This window comes from Giraffa tippelskirchi, chromosome 3 (genome assembly GCF_054371585.1).
Source record: "Giraffa tippelskirchi isolate mGirTip1 chromosome 3, T2T-mGirTip1v1.2.pri, whole genome shotgun sequence".
Classification (NCBI taxonomy): domain Eukaryota; kingdom Metazoa; phylum Chordata; class Mammalia; order Artiodactyla; family Giraffidae; genus Giraffa; species Giraffa tippelskirchi.
The window spans coordinates 37939634-37964469 of NC_137277.1; the positions used below are offsets into that span (position 1 = coordinate 37939634).

The 24836-nt window shown below is 55.1% G+C and overlaps 1 protein-coding gene across 4 annotated transcripts; it reads left to right on the forward strand.

Moving 5' to 3' along the window:
• SMTNL2 (smoothelin like 2) lies at window positions 1-21898 on the forward strand. 4 transcript variants are annotated; one of them, XM_081579850.1, is made up of 8 exons: window positions 1-880; window positions 8464-8554; window positions 9073-9315; window positions 9997-10072; window positions 10954-11133; window positions 12171-12288; window positions 12577-12728; window positions 20952-21898. In XM_081579850.1, the coding sequence occupies exons 2-8, from the start codon at window positions 8500-8502 to the stop codon at window positions 21076-21078; spliced, it is 951 nt and encodes a 316-aa protein (XP_081435976.1). In that variant the 5' UTR covers window positions 1-880; window positions 8464-8499; the 3' UTR covers window positions 21079-21898. The 4 variants fall into 4 exon arrangements, with proteins under 4 accessions (XP_081435976.1, XP_081435974.1, XP_081435973.1 ...); XM_081579848.1 differs by having other exon boundaries at window positions 1-467; window positions 12577-12749; window positions 20899-21898; XM_081579847.1 differs by having other exon boundaries at window positions 1-467.
• The last annotated feature ends 2938 nt before the right edge of the window (window positions 21899-24836 follow it).

Here is a 24836-nt window from a genome sequence, read left to right on the forward strand (position 1 = left end):
GCGGTCCGGAGCTGCGGAGCTCGACTTCTCTCTGGGTCAGGCCCGATCTCCCCGACAAACAAGCGCCCGGCCCGGCCATGGAGCCGGCCCCAGACGCCGAGGAGGCGCGCACAGTGCGCGAGGCGCTGGGCCGCTACGAGGCGGCGCTGGAGGGCGCGGTGCGCGCGCTGCACGAGGACATGCAGGGATTGCAGCGCGGTGTGGAGCAGCGCGTGGCCGAGGCGCTGCGCCTGGCGGGGCCGCTGGCGCGCACCGTGGCCGAGCTGCAGCGCGACAACCAGCGGCTGCAGACGCAGCTCGAACGGTTGACGCGCCAGGTGGAGTCGCTGGGCTTGACGACCGGGCTGGCGCCCGCTCCCGGCACGCCCAGCCCTCCGCCCGCGCCCGGCGTCCGGGACCGCGCGCCCCGTCTGGGCACCGCGCGGTTCGCCAGCCACGCCACCTTCTCGCTGTCCGGCCGCAGCCAGGTGAGCCTCTAGGAGCGCGGGCGCCTGTTCGCGTGCTCCGGGGAGAGGGACTCCAGGACCCCTGCCGCCCCTAGGTCCCGAGTGCGTGCTCCTGCCGCTGCGACTCGGTCGTGGGGCTCCGGCTACGGTCCAGGGAAGCACCGGCTTAGGCTGCCCGCCGCACCTGTCTCGGACCCCCTCCCTTCTTTGCAGCCGGGTCCCGTTTTTCCCAAGCTCTGTCCCGCTATCTCCACTGTCCTTTGGCACTCGGGCGCTGTAACACCAACCCTGGCCTGGCCGGCGTGTTGGAATGGTCAGCATCACCCCCCACCCCCTACTTCTCCACCTCCTTTGACTCGCCCCTGTGATGCCACTTCACTGAGGCCTGACGGTTCGAGTTATTGATTAACCCAGGTGGAGCACTCCAGAGAGAGGTGAGTGTTGGAGGCAGGACACAGTCTGTTGGGGCGCAGCTGGGCACAGCCTTTGGGAACTCACTGGGGGCGGGGAATCCTTACCGTGATGGGAGAGACGGGGTGGGGGTAGGGGCCAGGGGAACCAGTTCTGAGCAGTCTAGGTTTCTGGGGTCAGTGACTGGCAGCAACCCACACTGCGTGGGGGCAGGGTGGAGGCCCGTGTGGACCAGTCACTGCCCTGAGCAGGGGGCCTCCTGGAGTGGCTCGTTAGAGTGTCTTCTGGTGTGCACAGTGGCCCTTGGGTGGGATTTTCCACCCTGCCGGCATGTGCTCCAGGGTTGGATTTCCAGGGTCTGGGTAGTTTGCACCTGCTGTCCCTCTCTGTTCAGTCCATCACTCATTCAGATCTCTTGCATGGGCTGGGCTGCACCTCAAGGGGCCAGATTAAGGGGGGGGGGGCAGATTAACCTCTGCCCCTAGAGGTCCCAGCCAGGGTGGGAGATGGGGAGCAGTCCCAACAGTGCTGGCAGCCAGAGTGGGTCTTCTCATCCTAGGATTGTCTCATCCTAGCGGGTGTCCCTCCTTTGTGCTGAGGCCTGGGACCTGCTGCTGCAGGGGGTGGTGTGTGAGGCTGTACTGGTCACCTCAGAGAGGCTCAAAGGACTCAGTGGCCTGAGGGGAGCCTGGTGGGGTATGAGAGTAGAGGCCCCCAGATGATGGGCCAGGGAGTTGGGCTTTGTCTTGGGGGGTGGGGTGAAAGGTTCTTAAACATGCTGGTGACAGAGCCCCTGAGTGTCCCAGTATCAAGGAACATGTGTGTGCCTGCGTGCTAAGTCACTTTAGTTGTGTCCAACTCTTTGCAACCCTAGGGACCATAGCCAGCCAGGCTCCTCTGGTCATGGGATTCTCCTGGTAAGAATACTGGAGTGGGTTGCCATGACCTTCTCCAGGGGATCTTCCTGACCCAGGGATGAAACCTGCATCTCTTAAGTCTCCTGCATTGGCGGGCAGGCTCTTTACCACTAGCGCCACTTGGGAAGCCTGTCTGGAAATATGGATACGCTTAATTCTGTCCTTTGAGCATGACCACTACTTGGCCAGGGTATAAAATCACCACTGTGAGATCACACGCACCTAATAAACTGTGTCATAGACTGTTTCTGAGCTTTTATTTTAACACCCATTTGCTACTTGTCTACTCACAGAAGCAGCTGTCCAAGTTTCAGAAAAATACTCTCACAGTCATGTATGCATATGTACATGAATTCACACACATATGTGAGAAGTTCTCCAGTCTTCTATTCTAAGTGGGAATTGGCCTTCAGTCACATGGGGCTTCCCTGGTGGCTCAAATGGTAAAGAATCTACCTACAATGTGGGGGAGACCCGGGTTCAATCCCTGGGTCAGGAAGATCCCCTGGAGAACGGAATGGTAACCCACTCCAATAAATGGTAACCCACTCCAATATTCTTGCCTGGATAATCCTATAAGCAAAGGAGCCTGGCAGGCTACAGCCCATGGGGTGGCAAAGAGTCGGACACAACTGAGCAGCTAACACTTTCACTTTCATGTGGGGTGAGCTAGTCCTCTTGGCTGTTGGATGGTGGTGAGGGGCACTGGCCAGGGAAGGAACAGGCTCCTCCTTGTATCCAGCAAGCTCCCTCATGGATGGATGGGGGTTGGAGGGCAGTTGCAGGCAGGGTAACTTAAATGCGATGGTCCAAGGAGAGGATGGCCAAGAGTGGGTGGAGGGAACATCGGGACTGCCTTGCAGTGATGTCTTGCAGGGGCAATCATCAGGGTGAGATGGTCTTTGGATGTGAGCAGGGAGAAAGGGAGGGCAGCCTTGCTGGGGGACTCTTGAGTCACAGATCTGTGGAGAGGCCAGTTCCCTTTGGGTTGTCCTGAGGGTGAGGGACATCCTGGCAGAGCTGACCCAGAGCAGGTGGAGCCACAGATCTGGTCGAGGCCAGAGGTGAGGAAGACAACAGGGCAGAGCTAGTGGGTAAAGCCCTAGAATGGGTGAGGTCTTCGGGGGAACAGAAGGAGAAGGTGCTGCTGGAGCCCTCCATGGAGGTCGAGGAGCTGCCAAGGAGCGAGGAGGTCCCGGAAAGCCCATTCTTAGACTTGGAGAGAAGGGGGTCCCTTCTGGAAGAAGAGGTTGGGGGTCATGAGGGATGCCTCAGCCTCTTGGAACCTCTTGGGGGATCAAGATGCAGACACAGCTGGGGAGCAGGTTCTGGGCTTCAGAAAAGCCTGGAGTGGGGTGGGGCAGCAGGCAGAGTTCAGCACTGTGGGTGGAGGATGGTCGAGGTCTCCAGTTAGGTCAGAGGCTCCCTAGGCCCCAGGCAGCTTCTCCCTGCCCCAAGGCACTGGCCTCCACTTCTCTTGAGGCCCACCTCTCAGGAGCACCCACCCAGACTCCGAGCCAGTTTCTGGCAGGGAGGGGCGCTGTGTGGAGTCATGAACACGTTGGTACTCTCCGGCTGTGACCGGCAGCTTGTGATCAGGCGCTGGGTCATGAACAGGGAATCGGTGCTCTAGGGTGAGACTGGAAAGAGTCATAGCTGGGTGCTGGAGCTGTCTGGCCTCTCAAACTTGTGTGTGTGTGTGTGTGTGTGTGTGTGTGTGTGTCGCTGAGTGGGGGATTCTAGGTGTGTCTTATCCACGCACGAGAGCCAGTGGTGGCAGTGGTCAGGCAGTGTGGAAGCTGGGCTGTCCATTGCCTCTCTGTGATAAGCAATGAGACCTGGAGACCCTTGGTTGAGACCCTTTCACTTCCTGCTCTTTCAAACTGGGAACTGCCAGTGTTGGAGGAAGGTCGAATTCAGCATGTACATATGCTCTGTACTCAATGCAGAGTTGATTTAGTAATCCACTTCTGAGCGCACAAACCTTGACCTTGCTAGGTAGTGAGCAGCCAGGGAGGCTCGGGGAGGAGGGAGAGGGCAGGGCAGTAGGGTGGGGGTAATCAGGGCGGACTCCCTGTGGGAGGCCTGAGACCCTGAAGCAAACAGGAGCTGCTTAGGGCTCACTTGCTGTGAGGCCGTGGGGACATCTCTCAGCTGGACCTCAGGTCCCTTGTATCTCAGGAGGACTGGCCCAGCCCTGTTTGGGCCCTGAGCCGAGCCGACTGAGTAGTTATGACAGTGACATCCGCCCGGTGGGTTCATAAGAATGTCCACAGAGCCACAGTTGTGGTCTGGCCAGTGGAGGGAGCTGGCCGGGGGCAGCCTGAGGCCAGGCCCGGCCCAGGAGGCTGCGCCAGAGTTGATCCCTGGAAATGTCCTCGGCTGAGCCGGAGCCACCAGGTCCCCATGTCAGAGGCAGTGGAGGCCCTCCGGAGTGGCTGCCAGGAGCAGCGTCGAGGTCGGACGTGAAAGAAACCAGACTTGCCTTATCTGCCTTCCTTTCCCAGACACACTGTGTGATAAGAGAGTTAAATGCTTTGGGGAGAAGTTTGAATTGAGTCTTTAAAACCCGTGGTGTGAGTGAGGAGGAGGCTGGGGCGGCCATGTTAGGGGCTCAGGATGGGGGTTGTGCTGGGCGTACTGACGCGCGCCCCTGTCCACACGCACGAGCCTGGGGGGGTGGGTCAGGCATCACCAAGGATGCCTGAACTATTATTCCTGCCCTCTCAACAGTGTTTAAAAACTTCCCCAGGAAGAGGGTCTCTGACTTACTTCCCCACCCTCCCACCCCCACCTCCCTGCCTTCCGCCTCTCTCCCTAACATTGCGGGGCCTGGGCCCCCTCACCAGGAGCCTCCCCCTTCTTCAGACAAAGCCAGGTCTTGGGGGTGTGACAGTCGGCTCCTCAGGACCCGATTGGTCCCCAGGGCTCTCCAGTGACTTGACTTCTACCCTGGCCCCAGCATGCAGAGGGCCCCCTCCCCAGTCCCTTCTCTGGGGCTGAAGCAAGCTGACCCCACCAAAGGAAAACCACCGTGGGGGCGTGCTGGGGGCCCATGGGTGGACTTGGGGACTCAGATCCCGCTGGGGCAGTTACCCACCTCCCCTCATCTGTGAGACGGCTGGGGCCTGGCTGCACAAATTTGTCTCGAGTGGTCCCTTCCTGCTCCTGGAAAGCATGAGCACTTTGTGGACAGAGCCCGGGGTTGGGGTAGGAGACCCCAACCTTGACTCTGCTGCTGCCTTTAGTCATGGGGTAAGGTTAGGGGTGACTCCAACCCCCAAGCTTCTGTGATGATGAGTTGGACGGTGGCCTCTGAGGAGCCCCTTTGTCTGAGGTATGGGCTGAGCCCCTTTCCTTGGATGAGCAGTGGTTCCCGTCTCAGGCATGGGGGTGTGAGGGGCAGGGGGAGCCTGTGAGTCTGGCCTCCCAGCTTGAGTCAGTCCAGCCCCTTTCCTTTTGCTTTGCTGGAGACCCCTTGATGGGAATTCAGAACCTGCCTCCTGTCTGATGGTGGTGTCTTGTCCCCTGGGCCATCATGGGGAGCACGGGGCCTGCACCATGCAGGAGCAGGTGTCTGTGGGGCCCCACAGAGAGATCCATATTCCTGAGAAAATGGTTTCACCATCAGCTGGGCCCTCCAGGCCCCTGCCTAGACCTGCAGAACCTGTGGGACCAGGGTAGGGTGTGTGGGGGGGACAGGGAGCCCCCAGAGCTGAGCACCCTGGTGACAGGCGGGGCTGGAGTTCAGGATGGACTGGCTGTTTCTCCTCCGTCTGCTGAGTTGACTTCAGGTTAGGCTCTAGGGGTGTCCCCCCTACCCTGAGGTGCCAGGAGATGCCCCCTCTTCTCCACTGTTTCTACAAGTGGTTGGGGACCCTCTCTCTCCATCCTTCTGAATCAAAAGTTGGGGGGGTCACCTCCTCTCCAAACCCAGACTCGAGTCCTATGCTCTTCCACTTCCCCAGGGTCCCCACCCCACAGAGGGTCCCATCATCCTGCTGGAGTCTTTCTCTCAGCCTCTAAACATCGTCCCCCTCTTCCACCTGGGTGAGTCCTTCAAACCCCTTCCCCCACCCTTGCTCCCCCCGCCCATGGTTGCAGTTCCTGTGTCTCCGTCTCAACCCGAGGGTGTCTCCGTCTCAACCCGAGGGTGTCTCCTGCCTTCACCTCCACCTCTGATTCAGCTCCTAAACTGTCACCCAGCACCTCTTTTGGGGCTAACCCCAATGGACCTTTATTAGATCTTGCCTTGACCTTCTTTCCTTGACCCGAGGCCACCTTGGGAGCTGCTGACGTGCCAGCCTTCTCATTATACTTCCACCTGCCTTTCTCAGTGTTCTTTTGGTTTTCTTCCTCCTCCCTCTGGCTGCTGCTCCTTATTCTCTTCTGCAGATGCCTCTTCTGCCCCCGAACATGGTGCCCATCCCAGGCCTCTTCAGCCCCAAGCCAGCTCTTCTTTTGCTGGGCTCTGGGCGTGAGACACCTGCTTCTCTATTGTTTGTCCATCCTCCCTCTGAAACTTCAGACCCAAATATCCAGCTACCTCCTAACCTCAACTCCCTGATGCCTCAGGGGCTCCTTACAGTCATGTCCCAAATTGAAATCCTTATTTTCCCACCAGTCCCCCCCTTCTCTCTCCATAGTCACATCCCCCAGGCCCAAAGCCCAGGCTTGGAAAACGTGTGACTCCCCCCTGCCTCCATATCCACTCACTCTCCCCAAACCTCTGAGTCCTTTTTGTCCTCCACTCTTTCACTGCCCCATCTCTGCTCCCCAGATCTCTACCTGAGACCAGGGAGGTGACTGACCATCTGGTCACCCATTCCCATGCCACTGTCTCATTGGTTTCTGAAGGATGTTTCTAAAACAGAGCTGACAGCCTTCAGTTCCTTCTTGTCCAAGGAGTCAAGTCCAAGCTCTCCAGGATGGCACCTTGAGCTGCTTAGTGCTTCCCCACCCACCAGATGAGAACATTTTGTGCCCTGATGTCTATGTGCTTTGGCAGGTATCAGTCGCTCTACTGGGAATGGCTTCCACTCCTGGTCAACCTGGCTTACTCTAGACAGGCTCAGCCACCCCTGCCTCCCTGACCCGCTGGGCTGGATGAAGTCTGTCCTAGGCACGCACCCTCACGCTGGATTGACGTCATCTGCTCACAGTCCTGGCTCCCACACCACACTGATCCCCTCAAGGCAGGGTGAATACCTCTTGCACTGGTTATAGTCATAGCTGAGCCACTGGGGGCCAGGGATGGGCCGTTGTCATCTGGGAACCTGGTAGACAAGGGGGCCAGTCTGGAGGTGTCTAAGAAGAGTTACAGCCAACCTCTCAAGCCACTCATCATGGGCTCAGAGTAGAGCCCCTCATCGGGGTCTGCCTCTGTGTCCCTCTCTTGCCAGGCAGACCCCATCAGGCTCACAGATACTCTGAGCCCTCCAATCTCCCTTGGTGTAAGAAGGGCAGGGCCAAGGTTGAAGAGAACATCTGTCCTGACCACAAATCTTAGCTGTTTCACGCTGGGTAACCTTGGACAGTGCATGTCCTCTTTCTGAGCCCTCGGGTTCCATCTGTAAAATGGGTGTGCTAGCACTGACCTGGGACTGCAGAAGCAAAGTGGTATAAATGACATGCACCGGAAAAGGGCTTGATGGCCTGGCAGGTGCCAAAATGATGGAGGTTTGCATAGCCTACCCATTGATATTCAGCAAGGAAACTGACCCAGAGGGGGCACAATCGTCTGACTTGGGTCACCTGGCTCTTGGTCTTGGCTCTCTCTCTCCACATGCCAGCCCCAACTGCTGCAGCCCAGAGGGGATGGAGGAGTCGATGGAACCAATAAGGCCTCTGTACTCTGGACATCCAGGCAAATCTTGTGACCCTGCAGCCAATGAAAAGACCTCAGCATGAGGGCTTCGGGGCCAATTGTTGGCCCAGAAGGATCTGACTTAGGTTATTGGGTTTGGGCTCCCGACACAGCCCCAAGCCAGGCTCTCCTGACCCCAGTCATCCGGTCCAGCCTGGGCAAAGGGGTTGGGTGCCTTGCATATTCCTTTGGACTCCCAGCCTCTTTTTCTTTTTTCTTTTTCTTTAAGGTGTATTTATTTTTAGCTGTGCTGGGTCTTGGTTGCTGTGCACAGGCTTTCTCCCCTTGTGGCGAACAGAGGCTACTCTCTAGTTGGGATGTGTGGGCTTCTCATTGCAGTGGTTTCTCTTGTTGCAGAGCGCAGGCTCTGGGGCCTTCAGCAGTTATGGCTTGTGGGCTCCAGAGCACGGGCTGAATAGTTGTGGTGTAATGGGTTTAGCTGCTCCATGGCACATGGGATCTCCCCGGACTACGGATTGAACCCATGTCCTGTATTGGCAGGTGGATTCTTTACCACTGAGCCACCAGGGAAGCCCTGGAACTCCCAGTCAGGACCTTTGCTCTAGCATTTTGATGGTCTGGGATGAGCCCAGTGGAGGCTTTTGCCTTTAGGATCCTGGGAGCTCAGTTGGTGAGGCTGAGTCCATGTCAGCTTCTTATATGACCAGGGCCCATCACTGAACACCCTCCCCACCCCAGAACTGTCTCTCTCAAAACTGAATGTTAGTCCTGCCAGAATCAGGGAGGGTCTCTGGCAATGATTTTGGGGGAGGGGCAGCTGGCCCCAGCTGACTGGGTCTTGGCGGGGTTTGTCTCTCTGTAGAGCGTGGATCACCATGACGAGGCCAGTGAGTTGGAGATGAGAAGGACCTCAAACTCATGCATCATCGAGAATGGGCATCAGCCCGGGGCAGGTAGGGGCTGACGGCAGAGGAGGGCAAGCTGGGTAGCTTTGGGGTCAGGGCCTCAGCTGTGCCTCTGTGCCAGGCCAGCTCTTGCCTGGGACGGAGGACTTGAGCCTGAACCCCAGTGGGTAGAGAGGCTGACAGGAGAGCAGCCTCATTCAGTGTGAAGTAGAGCTTTGTAAACACAGAAAAAAAAATGAGAGATCTTGGAAGGTGGTGAGCTTCCTCGTTTCTGGAGGAAAGCAAGCAGGGGCTGAGGAATCATCCAACTGCTGAACAGGGTAGAAAGAGAGGCGACTATTTATTTAACTGTCTGTTCAGTAAACAGGCAGTTTATTGAAAGTTGAAGCAGATGTCAGCTCTGGTTGGAGTGGCAGGGGGAGGTCAGGGAGGCTGGAGTGATCAGGGGGGCCTTCCTGGTGGAGATGGGAAGAGGGTTCACAGAGACTGGAGGCCTCCTGGAAGGGTCTGAAGCCCCTGTGGATGCCACAGCTGACACCTCCACCCCTGCTGGTCACGTGTTCCAGATCCAGGTGACGGACCCCCGGAGACCACTCAAACCATCCCAGCACCAGAGCCCCCCAAGCCTCGGCCTGTGAGCCTCTCCTTGCGGCTGCCTCACCAGCCAGTCACAGCCGTCACGCGAGTCTCCGAGAGGTTCTCTGGGGAGACCTCAGCCACAGCTCTGTCGCCCACATCTGCCGCCATCCTGGGGGGCCTCAGCTCGAGCCCCAGCGAGGCTACCACCCCCTGGACTCCCAGTCCCAGTGGTAGGAGCAGGAGGGCATGCATGGCCTCAGAGTGGGATGGAGGGCAGGGGCTGGGGCGGGGAGTGGGGGTTGGCAAGAGACTCAGAAAACCTGGGCCAAGCCCCACCTCCCTGACCTGTCACCGTGATGCCTTTCCGTAGCTCCTCGGCTCCATCATATGGGGCCCCTCCTTCCTGACTCCTCCGCTAGAGATGCCATGAAGTAGCATAGACCCTGTAGGATACCACGGAGCTTTTCCTACAGGTCAAGGCTGTGGCTGGAAGGTGGCCTCTTGCCCTGCACGCTTTGGCGTGGCCCCCAGGACCTGTCTGGGGCCTGGGGTCAGGCCTCAGTGGCGTGTCCTGAGGTTGGGCTGTGTAGGTTTCCAGAATGAAGACTCAGGAACAAAGTGTTTATGGGCATGCAGCCCAAGAGGCCCTGGGCTCCGTACTCTCAAAAGCAGGAGGGAACACTGTAAAAGGACTCTTTGATGTCACTGCTCTATGTCCCCAGCATCCTTTCTCTTCAACTGCTGGCCGAGGCAGGGCCAGCTTAGCCCAGGGATCCCGCCCATGCCCTGGAGTGATGCTGGGTAAAGGGCACAGGGCCAGGTCAGCGGAAGGGAGACAGGCAGTGGTGCCCCCCACGCCCCACACCCTGAGGCCAGGGTTTGTCATTTATCTCTCTTGCTTTGTCCCTCAGAGAAGAATTCTTCCCTTCCACGGTCTCTGTCCAGCTCTGGCTTCGGGGCAATGACGGCCAGCAGGAACAACGACAGGTGAGTCTCAGTCAGGGCCCCAGTCCCCAGTGGGGAGGGGTCATCCCTCCCCAGGAAGCATCTGGGCTTTGCCTTGGACCCAGGCTGGCTGGACCCCTGCAGGGAGCTCCCTGTGCTGACCTCCAAGGAAATGGGGCAGTGAGGCTAGGAGGTAGAGAGTTTTATGGCCACAGACTGGTTTCACTTAGGACCCTTGAAAGCAAGTCTGTGCACAGACTGGAGGGGGTGTCTCAGTCCACCCAGGAAGATGGAGCGTGGGACCATCTCCTGCTTTCCTCTTCATCCATCCTGGCTGGGCCCCTCCCCTCCAGCCGGGTGCTTCCTGTCCCTGGCCAAGGAGGTCTGCCGCCTCCTGGCCTATAGTGGTCCCCAGGCTCTCCCAGGCCCACTGGATTGTGATCAGAGCTGGGGGCGGGGCTGGCTTGACCTCCTCCCCCCCCACCCCCACTCCCCACCTCCTTTTAATAATAAAAGGAGAATTGTGACTTTCTGGCAAACTGTTCTGGGGGAAACAAAGGGGAGCTTTTTAGTGGTGGCGTGGAGGGGGCCTGGCCCTGGGGGGTGGTTCTGAGTTCACCTCCCGTGAGGAGGATGCCCCCACAACCCCAGGCACTGACACCTACCAAGGGGTGATTACTCCCAGAGAGAGGGGCCCACGGCCTTTCTGGCCTGCCTCCGAGAACAGCTCAGCTCAGAAAACCTGCAGAACTGGTTGGGGACTAGAGCCAGTGATGTTTCCTCTCTGCCTGGAGCCCGGTTGCTGCCTTATTTCACACTCAGTGGGGCAAGGGACCCAGGGTGGGGGACCGGGGGCCTCCTGTGAGCTAGCGATGGGCGGGTCTGTGTTCCTGACTCAGTGGTTCTCTCCCTCCCTGACTCAGCCCTCCACTGGTGACGCCACCCCAGTCACCGCCATCCCCGCAGCTGCCAGCCACGACCCAGGCCCATCGGCCGGGGGAGCGTCGCCGGGAGCTGGTGAGGTCACAGACGCTGCCCCGCACCTCGGGGGCGCAGGCCCGGAAGGCGTTGTTTGAGAAATGGGAGCAGGATACAGCCGGCAAGTACGGATGCTCTCCAGATCAGTCAGGGCCCCCAGAGGAGGCCAGGAGGCCAGACCAGGGTCAGGCAGGCACAGCACAGCAAAGCTGGCCCTTTATGTTCCCCAATATGTGACCTCTTGGGCAAGACCCAAGGTCAGGGCTGACTACAGGGTGGGGTGGGCTGAGGGGTAGGCGGCCCCAGTGGTGGGAGGAGAGGAGGGGGCAGGCGCGCCAGGCAAGGCCTGGTGAGAGCCCAGCCCCTCTCCCTGCATTCCAGAGGGGCCCCTGGCCACCCTCACACCCACATTCTTCACCCAGCTGGAGAAGTTGGTTTCAGGGCGTGACAGGGGAGACCAGAGGGCAGTCACTGGGGTTCCCAGTAGGAGCTGGGAGGTGACACAGCGAGACCCAAGGGCCCACCAGCCCCTTCTCACACCCCAACCCCACCCACTTAGAGATCGAGTCCAGCTTTGCACATTTATCCAGCCTTCCTTCCTCTGGTGGTATTAACGCCTACTGCTTGTAGGGTAGGCCCAGGCCTATGTGATGATAACCCCACCCCAAGTCCCAGCTCTCAAGGCTCTGTCCCAGGGGGACAGACCCAGGAAGTGTCCCGCTGACCCTGACAACCTGATTTTGGCCATCAAGGAGTGTCCATAGGACCTAGAGGAGAAACCTATCCCTCTGGGCTAGGAAAGAGCCGTCAGGGAGGGCAGCCCAAGAGGGAGGCTCAGAGGAGGGTGGGATGAAGGAAAGTGGAGAGGATGCTCCAGGCAGAGGGGAGGAGCACGGGCCGGGTGGGCTCAGGCCCCGGATCACCAGTGTGGCAAGTAAAGAGGCAGCCCAGAGGCTAGAAGAGGGCTGGTCCGTCAGACCCCATTGAGGCAGACTGTGCTCTGGGATGCGCGGCTCCTGCCTGGACGTGGGTGTGGGGTCAGGAGGTTGTGTGCTACTTGAGTGAGCAGGTGGGGCATGGTCTCCGAGGAGATGGCAGCTGAGGGGCAGCCCCCCAGCCTGCCCCGCAGCCCCCACCCAGCAGGCCTGCCCTCTGTCCACAGAGGGAAGGGCGAGACCCGGGCGAAGCTGAAGCGCTCGCAGAGCTTCGGCGTGGCCAGCGCCAGCAGCATCAAGCAGATCCTGCTCGAGTGGTGCCGCAGCAAAACACTCGGCTACCAGGTGAGCCTGGCCGGGCCGCTGGGACCCCGGCCAGAGGCTGGAGCGGGCATCGTCCCCGGCTGTCGTTCCAGGAACCCCAGGCTGGGGTGGAGGGGTAGGAGCTGGAAAAACCATGCCCTCCTGATGGGTCCCCAGCCGGGAGTCCAGCAAGCACAGGCGCTTGTTACTGAGCTGGGTGGATGGTGGCCTGGGGAGTGGCTGGGAGGACCGTGGGGTCGAGTCGGGTGGGGGAGCTGAGGCTGGCGCAGTAACCCCCCTCCACCTCATCCCCACACCTTGGATTCGCAGCACGTGGACCTGCAGAACTTCTCCTCCAGCTGGAGTGACGGGATGGCCTTCTGTGCCCTAGTGCACGCCTTCTTCCCCGACGCCTTCGACTACAACGTGCTGAGCCCCACACAGCGGCGGCAGAACTTCGAGCTGGCCTTCACCATGGCCGAGTGAGTCTGGAGGGTCGGGAGGTGCGGTTGCTTTGGCCAGCCTCAGCTGCCGAGCAGCAGGAAATTGAGTAATATCTGCCTGGGGGACATTTCAGACTTCACCAGTGGGTCCATTTTGCTCCCCTAAATGTCATCAAAAGCGTTGATTATAAAATTGCCTACCTTCTTAAGACGTGCTCATAGAGAGAGGAAGGACTTCCCTGGTGGCTGAGACGGTAGAGAATCTGCCTTCAGTGCAGGAGACCTGGGCTTGATCCCTGGGTCAGGAGGATCCCCTGGAGAAGGGAATGACAACCCACTTTAGTATTCTTGCCTGGAGAATTCCATGGACAGAGGAGCATGGTGGGCTACAGTCCATGGGGTTGCAAAAGAGTTGGACATGACTGAGCGACTTTCACATAGGCAGAGGAGGGGGTGAGGGGTGATTCTGGGGTCAGGAGGCGCTGGGGAGCTTGGGATTTGGTTATAGGCTGAGGGTTACCCCAGGGCATCAGGAGAGTGGCAAAGAGGGGTGTATCAGTCAGGGCTCTGGTGGGGGGTGGGTGGGGGTGCGTTCAAATTGAGTAGGCAGGAGAGTTTAACAAAGGGATTCCTTGTAAATGAGTGGGCTGGGGTGGGGGAAGGAGCCAGGTGTCCTGCGATACCCTCGGGCTGGGAAGAACAGCTCTATGCAGAGGGCTGGCTAGTAGAGCCGTGCTTTGGGGCAGTGGGTGGGTGCGACCAGCTCACAATGACCGGGCAGGAAGGGTTAGAGAATAAATACCCTGCCTTCCCCCTCCTCCTGCCCTCACCCCAGGGCCTCCTGTGCGTTGAACACAGAGGCAGAGGGCGGGGGAGCCCTTGTTGCAGTCCATCGAGTCCCCCAGCCGCACCCCCACCCCCACCCAGGGCAGACACGGGGGTAGAGATGAGGGTATTGAGGGCTGCCTGATGCTGGGAATTAAGGGGAGGAGGGTTGGAGGGCAGGAAGGCCTCCCCGGAGCCCGAGTTTCCTGGAGGCAACATTTATCATTCTCTCCTACCCGCCCACCCTCCTTTGTGCCTGGTGGGGTGAGCCTCTGCCATCCGGGTGTGCCTGGCCCCTTCCATGTCTTGTCTGCAGCCCTGGTGCCCATGTCCAGGAGGTGCCCTCCCTACTGCCTTGCTTGCCCCCATCAGTCTGTTCCAGCCCCCACGCCCTGGCCCCGAGCCTGGCTGGGGAAGGAGTTGAAGCTCACAGGTTACATCCCAGAGCCCGGTGCTGAGGGTCTCGTCCTGAGGGACAGATCAGAGAGCCTGATTGCACAGCCCGCTAGTGTTGCCCTGTTGTGTTGTCCCAGATGACGTGACAGGCCCCTCGGCCCCCTGGGGTCACAAGAACCCCTTGTATACTCTGAAAGTCATTCTTTTCTTGGCTGCTTGGGATTAGCTGTCATCCTAATTGCAGAAACAGCTCTGGACGAAGTGTGTTACACAACCGAGTGCAGACGATGCTAAAGGAGAGCCAAGTGTAACAGCTCTGTGTTGAGAAGGGGGCGTCCCCCAGGAGGAGATCCAGCTGTTTGCAAGCCTAGAAAGGGTGGCTATCAAAACAGCACATGGTCAGAGGGTGCAGGGCCTGGAGCTCTGATGTGGGCACCCCAGGACCCACCCACGCTGGGTGAGGCTACCCTTGGCTGACCCATCGAGTCCAGTGGAGTGGGCCAAGCCATGCCAGCTCATGCCCTGGCTGCTTTGGTCACCTTCAGCCCTGGACCAGGCTGGGCTGTGGCAGGAAAGGTGGGGGGGGGCTGGGATGGTGGCCCTGCACCCCAGCTCGCAGGGAACACAGCTTCCCTTGGCAGCTGGAGCCAGAGAGATTCGTGGCTCAGCGCGAGGTTTGAGCTCACAGCGCCTGCAGACTCCAAACAGATGTTTCTTCTATTCCCAAATCAGGGGCGGGAGTGGAGGGAGCCTGCTCCAGGTTTTGCTTCTCTCCTACCCAGAGCAAACAACGAGGTAAAAATTGGCCTTGCCTCCCTGTGGCCTGAGCCTGCTCCCGGCTGGCTGGGGAGGGGAGGATGGTCTGTGGGCCCCTGAGATGAGTTCTTGCTTTTCTGCTGACTCGAGAGGTATGGGAGGGGCGCCAACAGCAGGCTTGAGTGGGAGGAAGGTGCCTCCCCCCATGAGTCATCTGGGATATCACCTCCCAGGTACCTGGGGGAGCAGGCTGGGGGGTGGGCCTGCCTGCCGGAGACCTCCTGGGAGGACGGCAGCTTGGCTCACCTAGTTTCCTGGACAATAAGCTGGTTAGAAAAGCTGGAAAGGGGAACTTCCCTGGTGGTCCAGAGGTTAAGAATCTGCCTGCCAGTGTAGGGGACAGGGGTTCAATCCCTGGTCCAGGAAGATTCCACATTCTGCGGAGCAACTAGGCCCATGGGCCACAACTACTGAGCCTGCGCTCTAGAGCCCACGAGCCACAACTACTGAAGCCCACGGGGGCTGCAACGACTGAAGCTCAGGTGCCTAGAGCTTGTGCTCTGCAGCAAGAGAAGCCACCACAGTGGGAAGCCCATGCACCACAGCTAGAGAGTAGCCCCCACACGCCGCAGCTAGAGAAAGCTTACACAGCAGTGAAGACCCAGCACAGCCATAAATAATTTTTTTTTTAAGCTGGGAAAAATAAACTGAAAAAATAATAATGATACAAAAGAAAAAAGCTGAAAAGAAAACACGGAGAGACCTCCAGGAGAACACTGACTATCAGCATCTTAACAGCCTCTGGGGTTAGACAGCAAAAGCCAAGCAGACGCACACAGGGCTATGAGAAGCCATCGGAGACCACGGGGGCAGCAGGAAGGACCTGAGACAGGCAGTCTGCGGCAGCACTGTGGGGTGACCGCAGGAGGGAAAGCGGCAGGATCAGGGCTCCCTGACATCAAGAAGGAGATGTTTCCAGACCCTTCAGGGAGCAAGGGGTCTTAAAAGCACACGCCTCTAGAATCTGGGGAGTGAGAGGGGCTTGTGTGCCCCTCTCCCAATAATTTGCCTCCCCGGAGATTCCCGGGGCCTAATCTGTGTGGGTGATGTGGTGCTGACAGCTCAGTGAGCTCCCCTTATTGGACAGGTGCTCAGGGCTTGGAAAGCGGAAGGACTGGCCCACATTATGGGTGTGTGACCCTCCGTGCTCTTCTCCGCATATCTCCAGGCGTTGTGCAGGCCCGGCCCGGGCCGTGTGGCTGAGGCTCCCCCTTGCCCTGCGGAGAATGTGTCCTGCTCTCAGGTTACGGCCCAGCTGAGGAGCTTCCAGGCTATTTGTAGTGCCCATGTGTCTGAAAACCAGATAGGGGCTGTAGTCAAGCCCTGGCATCCCAGGCTGCATTTAGAAAAGGCTTAAACAAATAAAAATAGCCCCTCACACACCTTCTCCATTCCCCTGACAGCCCTGTAGGTACTGAAGATCACAATAGAAAGTAATAGGAGAAAACCCTCTGACCCTTTCTTAACACCAAACAAGGTGGGGCTGAGTAAATCCATCTAAAATTGGTAGTAGGCAGAAGGTAACTCTGGTTCTTGCTGTGCAATGACATTTGAAATGATCTATACTTTCTCCTTGGGACTATTATTCCATTCTGCTCAAACTGTTTAAAACAAGCTTGTATTATTTTCACAAAAACAGTTATGTTTTCACTTAAAAGGCAATCAGGGCGCCTAATATTTTGAGACTGTAATGTTTTTATAAAAGTCAGTGTGCATCATCGTTTTCCTTTATTCACATCCCATCCCAAGGAGCTATGTCCACAGTTAGAATAGGAATCTTATCGTTACTGTCATGGCTGGTGGGGTGGGGACAAGATGGATGTGGCTCAATCCCCTGGTTCTTTGCTGGGGAAGCCAGCATCTTGCCCATGGCTTTCTGTCTGGGGGGGTAGAGGGTGATGCCAGGTTCAGACCTTAGTGCCCATCCTGAGGGCCACCCTGGGCAGGGGCAGGGATGTCCTTACTGGGAGGCCCAGCGCAGCCTCTAGAATGAAGCACAGGTTGGACAAAACTCAGAACATGCCAACGATTCTGGGTACTCTTCCATGAAGAGGGCTAAAGAGAAACCAGAACCACCAGCTCAGGGCAGAGGTCCCAAGTACCCACTGTGAGCACAGTGAAGGAAGCAGACATGTTTAGTTGTAGGGAAAGATGTGGATATTAAATTTTCTCCTGGGACTTTCCTGGCGATCCAGTGGCTAAGAGTCCGTCTTCCAATGTGGGGACATGGTTTTGATCCCTGTTTGGGGAACTGGAGTCCCATGTGCCGCAGGGCAAGTAAGCGTAGCACCGCAAATGGAGAAAGCCCACAAGCTGCAATGAAGACCCAGAGCAACCAAAAAAAAGAAAAAAGATTTTCTTCCAACATGTGGAGGGCTCTTCTGTGGGGAAAATGTTAGACTGAGAATAGCCTTGTGGGGACAACAGGTAGAAAGGACCAAGAGGCAAAATAGCATAAGAAATGCGAGGAGGAACTTTCTCATGGTCACAGCCACCTGCAGGGGGATTGGAACCCTTGAAGGAAGTTAGGGCCCCTTGCCTGGACCTGGAGGTGAGCACAGCTGAGGCAGGGCCTACACCAGGGGGTTGGTGTTTGGAGGATGGGATTTCAGTTCTCTTCCAAGGTTGAGGTTTAGGGTTTGAATGGTGCCCACATTTCCTGGAGGGACTGACTACTGAGGTCACTGCTGTCAGAGGTGATATCTGGGGACACTTGGCATCCTCTGACTGCAGCCCTGGGAGAGAGAGGGAGAGAGAGAATCTCTCCTTGTGCTGCAGGTGAGGAAGAGGCATCAGATGCTACCTGATAGCTCAGGGAGGTGGACTCAGGTTGAAGGCCTCCCCAGGAACTCAGATTTTCAACAAAGCACCTTTGCATGCACACTCTTGTCAGAGCATCAACCCCCTTGACACTGAGCCCCACCCTGGCCCATCCTGGAGAGAAAGGGTGCCCGCTTATCGGTCCAGAAGCACTCGCCACCCCATAAACCCATCAGATTTCTTTACTAGCTGCCCACTCCAAACCCAGGAGGAGGCAGCGGTGGGATCCAGAACAGGTGTCTCTGTTTCACCCTGACATTTGGTTTCAGAGCCGAGGCCTGGTGTCAGGCCAGCACCACAGAACGGCCCGTGCTGATGTTACACAGCTTGTCTTTGGAGCAAGCAAGCCGAGGAGCCAGTAGGGACTGGTAGAAAGCGCTTGGGGTACTGGACGTGAACAAGCCTGCCTGGAAGGGGAGCGGCAGTGGGAAGCTGATTTCTATCCCACCCCTAGGAATTGGCACAGAAGGGTGGAGCAATGGGCAGAGCCAAGAGCTGAACCCAGCTGTTTAGAGTTCCAGTTTGGGCCGCTTTCCCCTGATGACCCGCTCTGATGTTTAGAGAGAACCATGATGATACAAACAGCAACAGTGATCACCAGTCACAGTTACTGAGCGCTCCATGCCAGATGCCATTCCAGCTGGTTTGTGTGGTTCACTCATGAATCCCTCCCATCACCCTGTGAAGTGGCTGTTATTCCAGATGGGGAAACTGAGGCCCCAAGAAATTGTGTCCTGCTCAAATCATGTAGCTAGGAAGGGTGCAGCTGGAGTGTGAATGCTGACACTCATATCAGTTCAGTTCAGTCACTCCATCATGTCCGACTCTTTGCGACCCCACGGAATGCAGCACGCCAGGCTTCCCTGTCCATCACCAACTCCCGGAGCTTGCACAAACTCTTGCCCATCGAGTTGGTGATGCCATCCAACCATCTCATCCTCTGTCATCCCCTTCTCCTCCTGCCTTCAATCTTTCCCAGCATCAGGGTCTTTTCTAATGAGTCAGTTCTTCGAATCAGGTGGCCAAAGTATTGGAGTTTCAGCTTCAGCATCAGTCCTTCCAATGAATATTTAGGACTGATCTCCTTTAGGATGGACTGGTTGGATCTCCTTGCAGTCCAAGGGACTCTCAACAGTCTTCTCCAACTCCACAGTTCAAAAGCATCAATTCTTCAGTGCTCAACTTTCTTTATAGTCCAACCCTCACATCCATACATGACTACTGAAAAAACCATAGCTTTGACTAGACAGACCTTTGTTGGCAAAGTAATGTCTCTGCTTTTTAATGTGCTGTCTCGGTTGGTCATAGCTTTTCTCCCAAGGAACAAGCATCTTTTAGTTTCATGGCTGCAGTCACCATCTGCAATGATTTTGGAGCCCCCAAAAATAAAGTCTCTCACTGTTTCCACTGTTTCCCCGTCTATTTGTCATGAAGTGATGGGACCAGATGCCATGAGCTTAGTTTTCTGATTGTTGAGTTTTAAGCCAACTTTTTCACTCTCCACTTTCACTTTCATCAAGAGGCTCTTTAGTTCTTTGCTTTCTGCCATACGGGTGGTGTCATCTGCATATCTGAGGTTATTAATAGTTCTCCCAGCAATCTTGATTCTAGCTTGTGCTTCATCCAGCCCCTCGTTTATGGGGGCAAAAAGACCAGGGACCCTGGAACAAGAGGGCACACAGTTGCTGAAGGAAGGACACTGATGACTGGACCACGTGCAGTCGCTTTTGGGCCTCCTGGGTCTGGCCACGCCTGGTGCAGGGTGGGGGAGGGGCTGCGCTGGGCATCACAGAGGACCCCTGCCATTACTCCTAGGTGGCTGCTCATCTTCCCATCCCCATAAGACCTTGAAGCCCGTACCTTTGGTCCCCACTCTCAGCTGGGAACAACGGACGGAACAGCTTTTTTTCCAGCCCAGTGAAAGGCCCCAGTTTCCACACTCATCTACCCCAATGGGCCAGAAGTTAAACCAGTATTTCCCAGAGCATGAGGCCTAGGGCAGAGTTGAGGGAGGCTCACAAGATGATTTTAAGCAATTTTTAAACCTTTGAGTTGTTGTGACCCTTGTGTTGTATGCGTGCTCAGTCGTGTCTGACTCTTTGCGACCCCATGGACTGTAGCCCGCCAGGCTCCTCTGTCCATGGGATTTTCCAGGCAAGAATACTGGAGTGGGTTGCCATTTCCTCCTCCAGGGGATCTTCCAGACTCAGGGATCAAACCTGCATTTCCTGCATTGGCAGGTGGATTCTTTACCACTGAGCCACCTGGGAAGCCCCTTAGTGGTTCATGACCAGCATTAAAAAAAATTGAAAAAAGAAGTGGGGAGTGAAATAAAGATGAAATCTAGAGAAAATATGAATAGTAGAAAGGGTCAATATTTTTGTGAAACTTTATTTCCCCATTCAGGTATGTGTATGCTGAATCATGAAAGATCTCTTACTATGGGTTATGGTTAAAAAAAAAAGGTTCAAGACTGTTTTAGGAGGCATATGGGTAGATTTATTTTTTACCTGATTCATTTTACATTTATTTTCATAGTCTGTGCTGATTCTCCATACACTGCTGATACACAATGAATTTTTTTAGTGACATTTAATTTCAGAGCTAGATGTTTATCAATAAAACTAACCATTTTGATTCATATAAATTTGACTAAATTAATAAAAATTGAAATTTTTTTTAGCAGAACTTAATATTTAGTGAAACCTGAAAGGGAAATTGAATTTCACTGAAAATTTAAAGTAAGTCTAGTTGGGTTTCCCCGGTGGCTCAGATGGTAAAGAATCTGCCTGCAATGCAGGAGACTCCAGTTCAATTCCTGGGTCAGGAAAATCCCCTGGAAAAGGGAATGGCAACCCACTCCAATATTCTTGCCAGGAGAATCCCATGGACAGAAGAGCCTGGTGGGCTACAGTCCATGGGATCAAAAAGAGTCGGACACAACTGAGCGACTTTCACTCTCTCACTAGTTAATTAGAGGGGCTTCTCTGGTAGCTCAGTAGTAAAGAATCCACCTGCCAATGCAGGAGACTCCAGTTCAATCCCTGGTTCAGGAAGATGCTCTGGAGAAGGAAATGTCAACCCACTCCAGGATTCTTGCCTGCAGAATACCATGGACTCAGGAGCCTGGTGGGCTACAGTCCATGGAGTCACAGAGTTGGACATGACTGAGAGACTCAAGAACAACAGTCAAGTCAAAACACGAGTTGGAAGGGTGCTTCCTCCATGTGGGAGTCCGGGAAACACTGCATTAGAGAAAGTAACTCCACAAACTCTTGTGGGATGATGTGAATTCCCTACGGGGGGACACTCAGGAGCCTCCAGCTCTGGGCTGAGCTCTGTTTCCCAACAGTGATGCTGGCTGGTGGCTGGGGCTGACGTTCTGATGGGGCTTCTGTGTTTCAGGAACCTGGCCAACTGCGAGCGTCTCATTGAGGTGGAGGACATGATGGTGATGGGCCGCAAGCCGGACCCCATGTGCGTCTTCACCTATGTCCAGTCTCTGTACAACCACCTGCGTCGCTTTGAGTGAAGCCCCTTGGGGCTGGAGCGCCAGCCCCCAGAGGAGACAGTGAGGCCCCCGGTGTCCCCAGTCAGGAAGCCCCCTTGAGCAGAGCTGCATTCTGGTGTGAGAGCGCTGTTTGTGCCGAGTGACCGCGCTCCCCACCTGCCCGGCTACATCGCTGATGGAAAGTACCACTGAACTGCGCTCCGACTTATTACAGCCAAGGGCTCCAAGGAAAAGGAAGTATTACTGGAGAGAGAGAGAGAAATTGGTGCTAAGTAATTCTCTTCCTTAAAAAAAAAAAAAATGCTTGTCTGTAGATTCTGGAAGCCTGAATCACAATGTTCCTTCTGCTGAACTGGATCCATTGGCTTTACAGCATTGCATTGATTACAAAGTGTTGTGTTTTTTTTTTTTTATCAGAATAGCCAGAGTTTTCTACTTCCCCCGACTATTGTAGGTTCTTTTCCTCCCTCCCTCTGGGCCCCTGCCAGGAAACAGAGAGACATATAATCAGCAGCTTGACAAGGAAGACTAGAGTCTTGGGAAGAAACGGTTAATCACTCAGGGGTCCTGGGCAGCAGATGACCTGCATGCCACCTCGGCTCTCTGGGGAGAGGGGAAGGCTCTCGCCTGGTCCTGTCCTTCCCAGGAGGGCCCCACAAGTGTTTGGCTAAGAATAGGCTCTTGGGAAGTTAACACTTTTAGGGAAGGACAGGCCCTTTGTGCTGTGAGGTGGTTTTTATTCACAGCTTTTTTTTTTAGGGGATTTGCTGCAGATATTTATAAGAAGTAACTCCATCTGTACCATTGACTGTTTGTACATAAAATGATGTGTCTCACCTCACTTGGGATTTGTTATTTCATCTGGGAATAAGAGCTTTCACATACATGCCAAAAGAAAATCTATTTAAACCCGCCTCCCCACCCCCGCTTAATTGTTTCTGTACCAAAATCACCACCCAGAAAGTTGAAAATCACATTTGCTTTTTTTGCATTTGCCTGTTGGTCACCCATCTCCATGTCATCGAAGGAGCGTGGACAGAAAGTATCCCCTCTTACAGTTCTGTGTCCTGAAAGTTGACTGACAGATCTGTGATCAGCGGTGGGGTGGTCCCACACATGGGGGAGTCCATCGAAGAGCACTGGTTTATTTTCACAGCTGTTTGATTGTAAAAAAAAAAAAAAAAAAACTGTTAGGCTTTTAGTAAGACATCTTTAGATTCTATAAAGCCACAGCCATTAGCTTATTCTTATTTAAGAAACATTTTCTAACTGGGTTGGATTTTAGCCATAAACTTGGAGAATTTCCCTATAAGGAGCGAGTATATGTCCTCGGCTTATGCAGTGGGTTCTAACCACCAGTATCTGGGTGCCTTCTCAGAGTCACCTGTGGTCCCCTGTGTTGGGGGTCAGAGCTCTTTGGGGGTGCTGCAAGGAACATGATAGCGCTTGCCAGCTGGGTGATATATAGTCTTAGCAGATTTGTTTGTTCAGACTGCCCCACTCAATCCCTCAGTTGTGTCCGACTCTTTGCAACCCCTTGGACTGTAGCCCGCCAGGCTCCTCTGTCCATAGGATTTTCCAGGCAAGAATACTGGAGTGGGTAGCCATTGCTTTCTCCAGGGGATCTTCCCGACCCAGGGATCAAACCCGGGTCTCCTGCATCGCAGGCGGATTCTTTACCATCTGAGCCACCAGGGAAGCCCCTGTTTGTTTGTTCAGGCTGAAGTCTTATTCCATCCTCTGAGTTCTCCCTCAGTGGGAACCACCCCCTGTCCAGCTCCAGAAGGTGAGCCCTATTATTAGCAAAGACACTGTGCCTGGTCTTTTTTCATACCAAAGCTTAAGGTTTCAAACCTAAAGCCAATCTGGGATCACAGGGGCTCTATAAAAAGCATGCCTATACCGTACTGAGTCCTTGCGCATGTTAAATGGAACTCTCCTGATGTGCAGACGTGGCTTTGCACCTCTGCACATAAAATAGAGCAGATCCTGCTGGAGAAAGGAAGAATGCCTCTTAAACTGAGCAATGGTGTTTCTCACGTCTCACATTCAGGCATAGAGACTAGGTGTTTTTACAGTGGGTTCTGTGATGTTCTTGTCTGTGGTTTGTGGGGAGGGCCAAATGAGGGCTCATAAGCTTTAAGGGATTTTAAACTTGATTACCTCCAAGACAAAACCTGAGGGTTCCCAGGGAGGATGGAGGGGGCTGGGGGCTGGGAGAGGGGGATGAAGGGGCAGGCAAGCAGGCCACACAATCTCAAGACATTTGGAAACCATCGTTTTGCATCAGGGTTACACAGAAAATTCCCATTTGTGAAATTGGATTTCGAATCACCTTCTGCCATGATACAAATGGTTTCACATGTTTTTTTCCCCCCATCTCTCCTGAGAGAATTATTTCTCAGAGCTGCCTGTGAGATTCTTCTGCTTTTCCAGATAGATCCCTTCACCTGGATTTTGTTAAAACTTATTAAGTCTGAACCAAATTGGCTTGTATGCATTTCCCTGAAGGGGATGTGTCACCAGAGCCAAGATGGGTTTTAGCTTTTCTGACAGCTGATGGAGATTTTTTTTTCAAGGCAAGTGAGAGTTTTATAAGCACTTTCTGAACATGATCCTACACAGGCTGGTTAGAGGAGAACGTTCAGGCCAGGTGTTCAGGGGAACAGTCTGTGAAGGCCAATGAATTTCGCAAATGTGTTCAGTGACTGAAAGTTCTCAGCTTTCCTGGCTGCAGTGGTCAGCACTCTTTCACTGGAGGAAACACACACACAGAGGATGTTTTCTGCCATCCAAGGTCTGTATGACTCCAGATAATGGGATGATGGTTTAGTTGCTCAGTCGTGTCCGGACCCTTGCGACCTCATGGACTGTAGCCCGCCAGGCTCCTCCGTCCATGGGATTCTCCTCTCAGGCAAGAATACTGGAGTGGGTTGCCATTTCCTTCTCCAGGGGATATTCCTGACCCAGGTATTGAACTGGGGTCTCCTGCATTGCAGGCAGATGCTTTACCAACTGAGCTACGAGGGAAGCCCTAGACAATGGCATGGCAGACTAACTATGCTGAGTGAGTTGGTCAGTTTTAGGCAGAACATTGAGCCACCCAGCAGAACCAACTCTGAATTGGGTTTCTCCAACTGGTGACTGGTGACCAGCTCATTCTGATGAATGGATCACGCCGGATGAGATGGCCGACGTGTTTCCCCTTTGCTTCCCTCCCCGAGCCACACTCTCACACCCACACGTCACCCCCTTCAGCTGAATGATGAATGTTCTCAGGAGGGTTATTACCCAGCTTATCTCTCTCTCTTTTAAGATTTGGTTTGGGCTTGCTTTTAGAGCCTTTGATCTCTTATCGCTTGGTTCTTGGACTTGATTTGACATCAAGCAGCCCTCATTGTCCTTTGTCAGAGCACCTTAAACGTGCCTAGGCCTGCCCCTTCCCTAGAAAGCACCAAACAACAACAAAAAACACACCTGGGAAGGATGGGGCCAAGAATGCTGTGCTCCCTGGGGTATCCAGGCAGCCCCAGTGGGAGGGAGACTGTGCAACCTGATGCAATAAAGAACTGATGGAGGCCTGGAATCAGTAGGGCCCTCGATATGGATGGTGACACCCCAGAGATGCCAAACAATGTTTGGGTCCAACTTGACTCTCTACCCAGGTCCCTTGAGTTGATCCAGTGCTGTCACATAGGCAAGGGGCAAAATCTACATTTTTCACAAGCCAAATTTTTCATCACTCACAGTTACAAGTGCCCTTAGTGTGTTTTCTATCT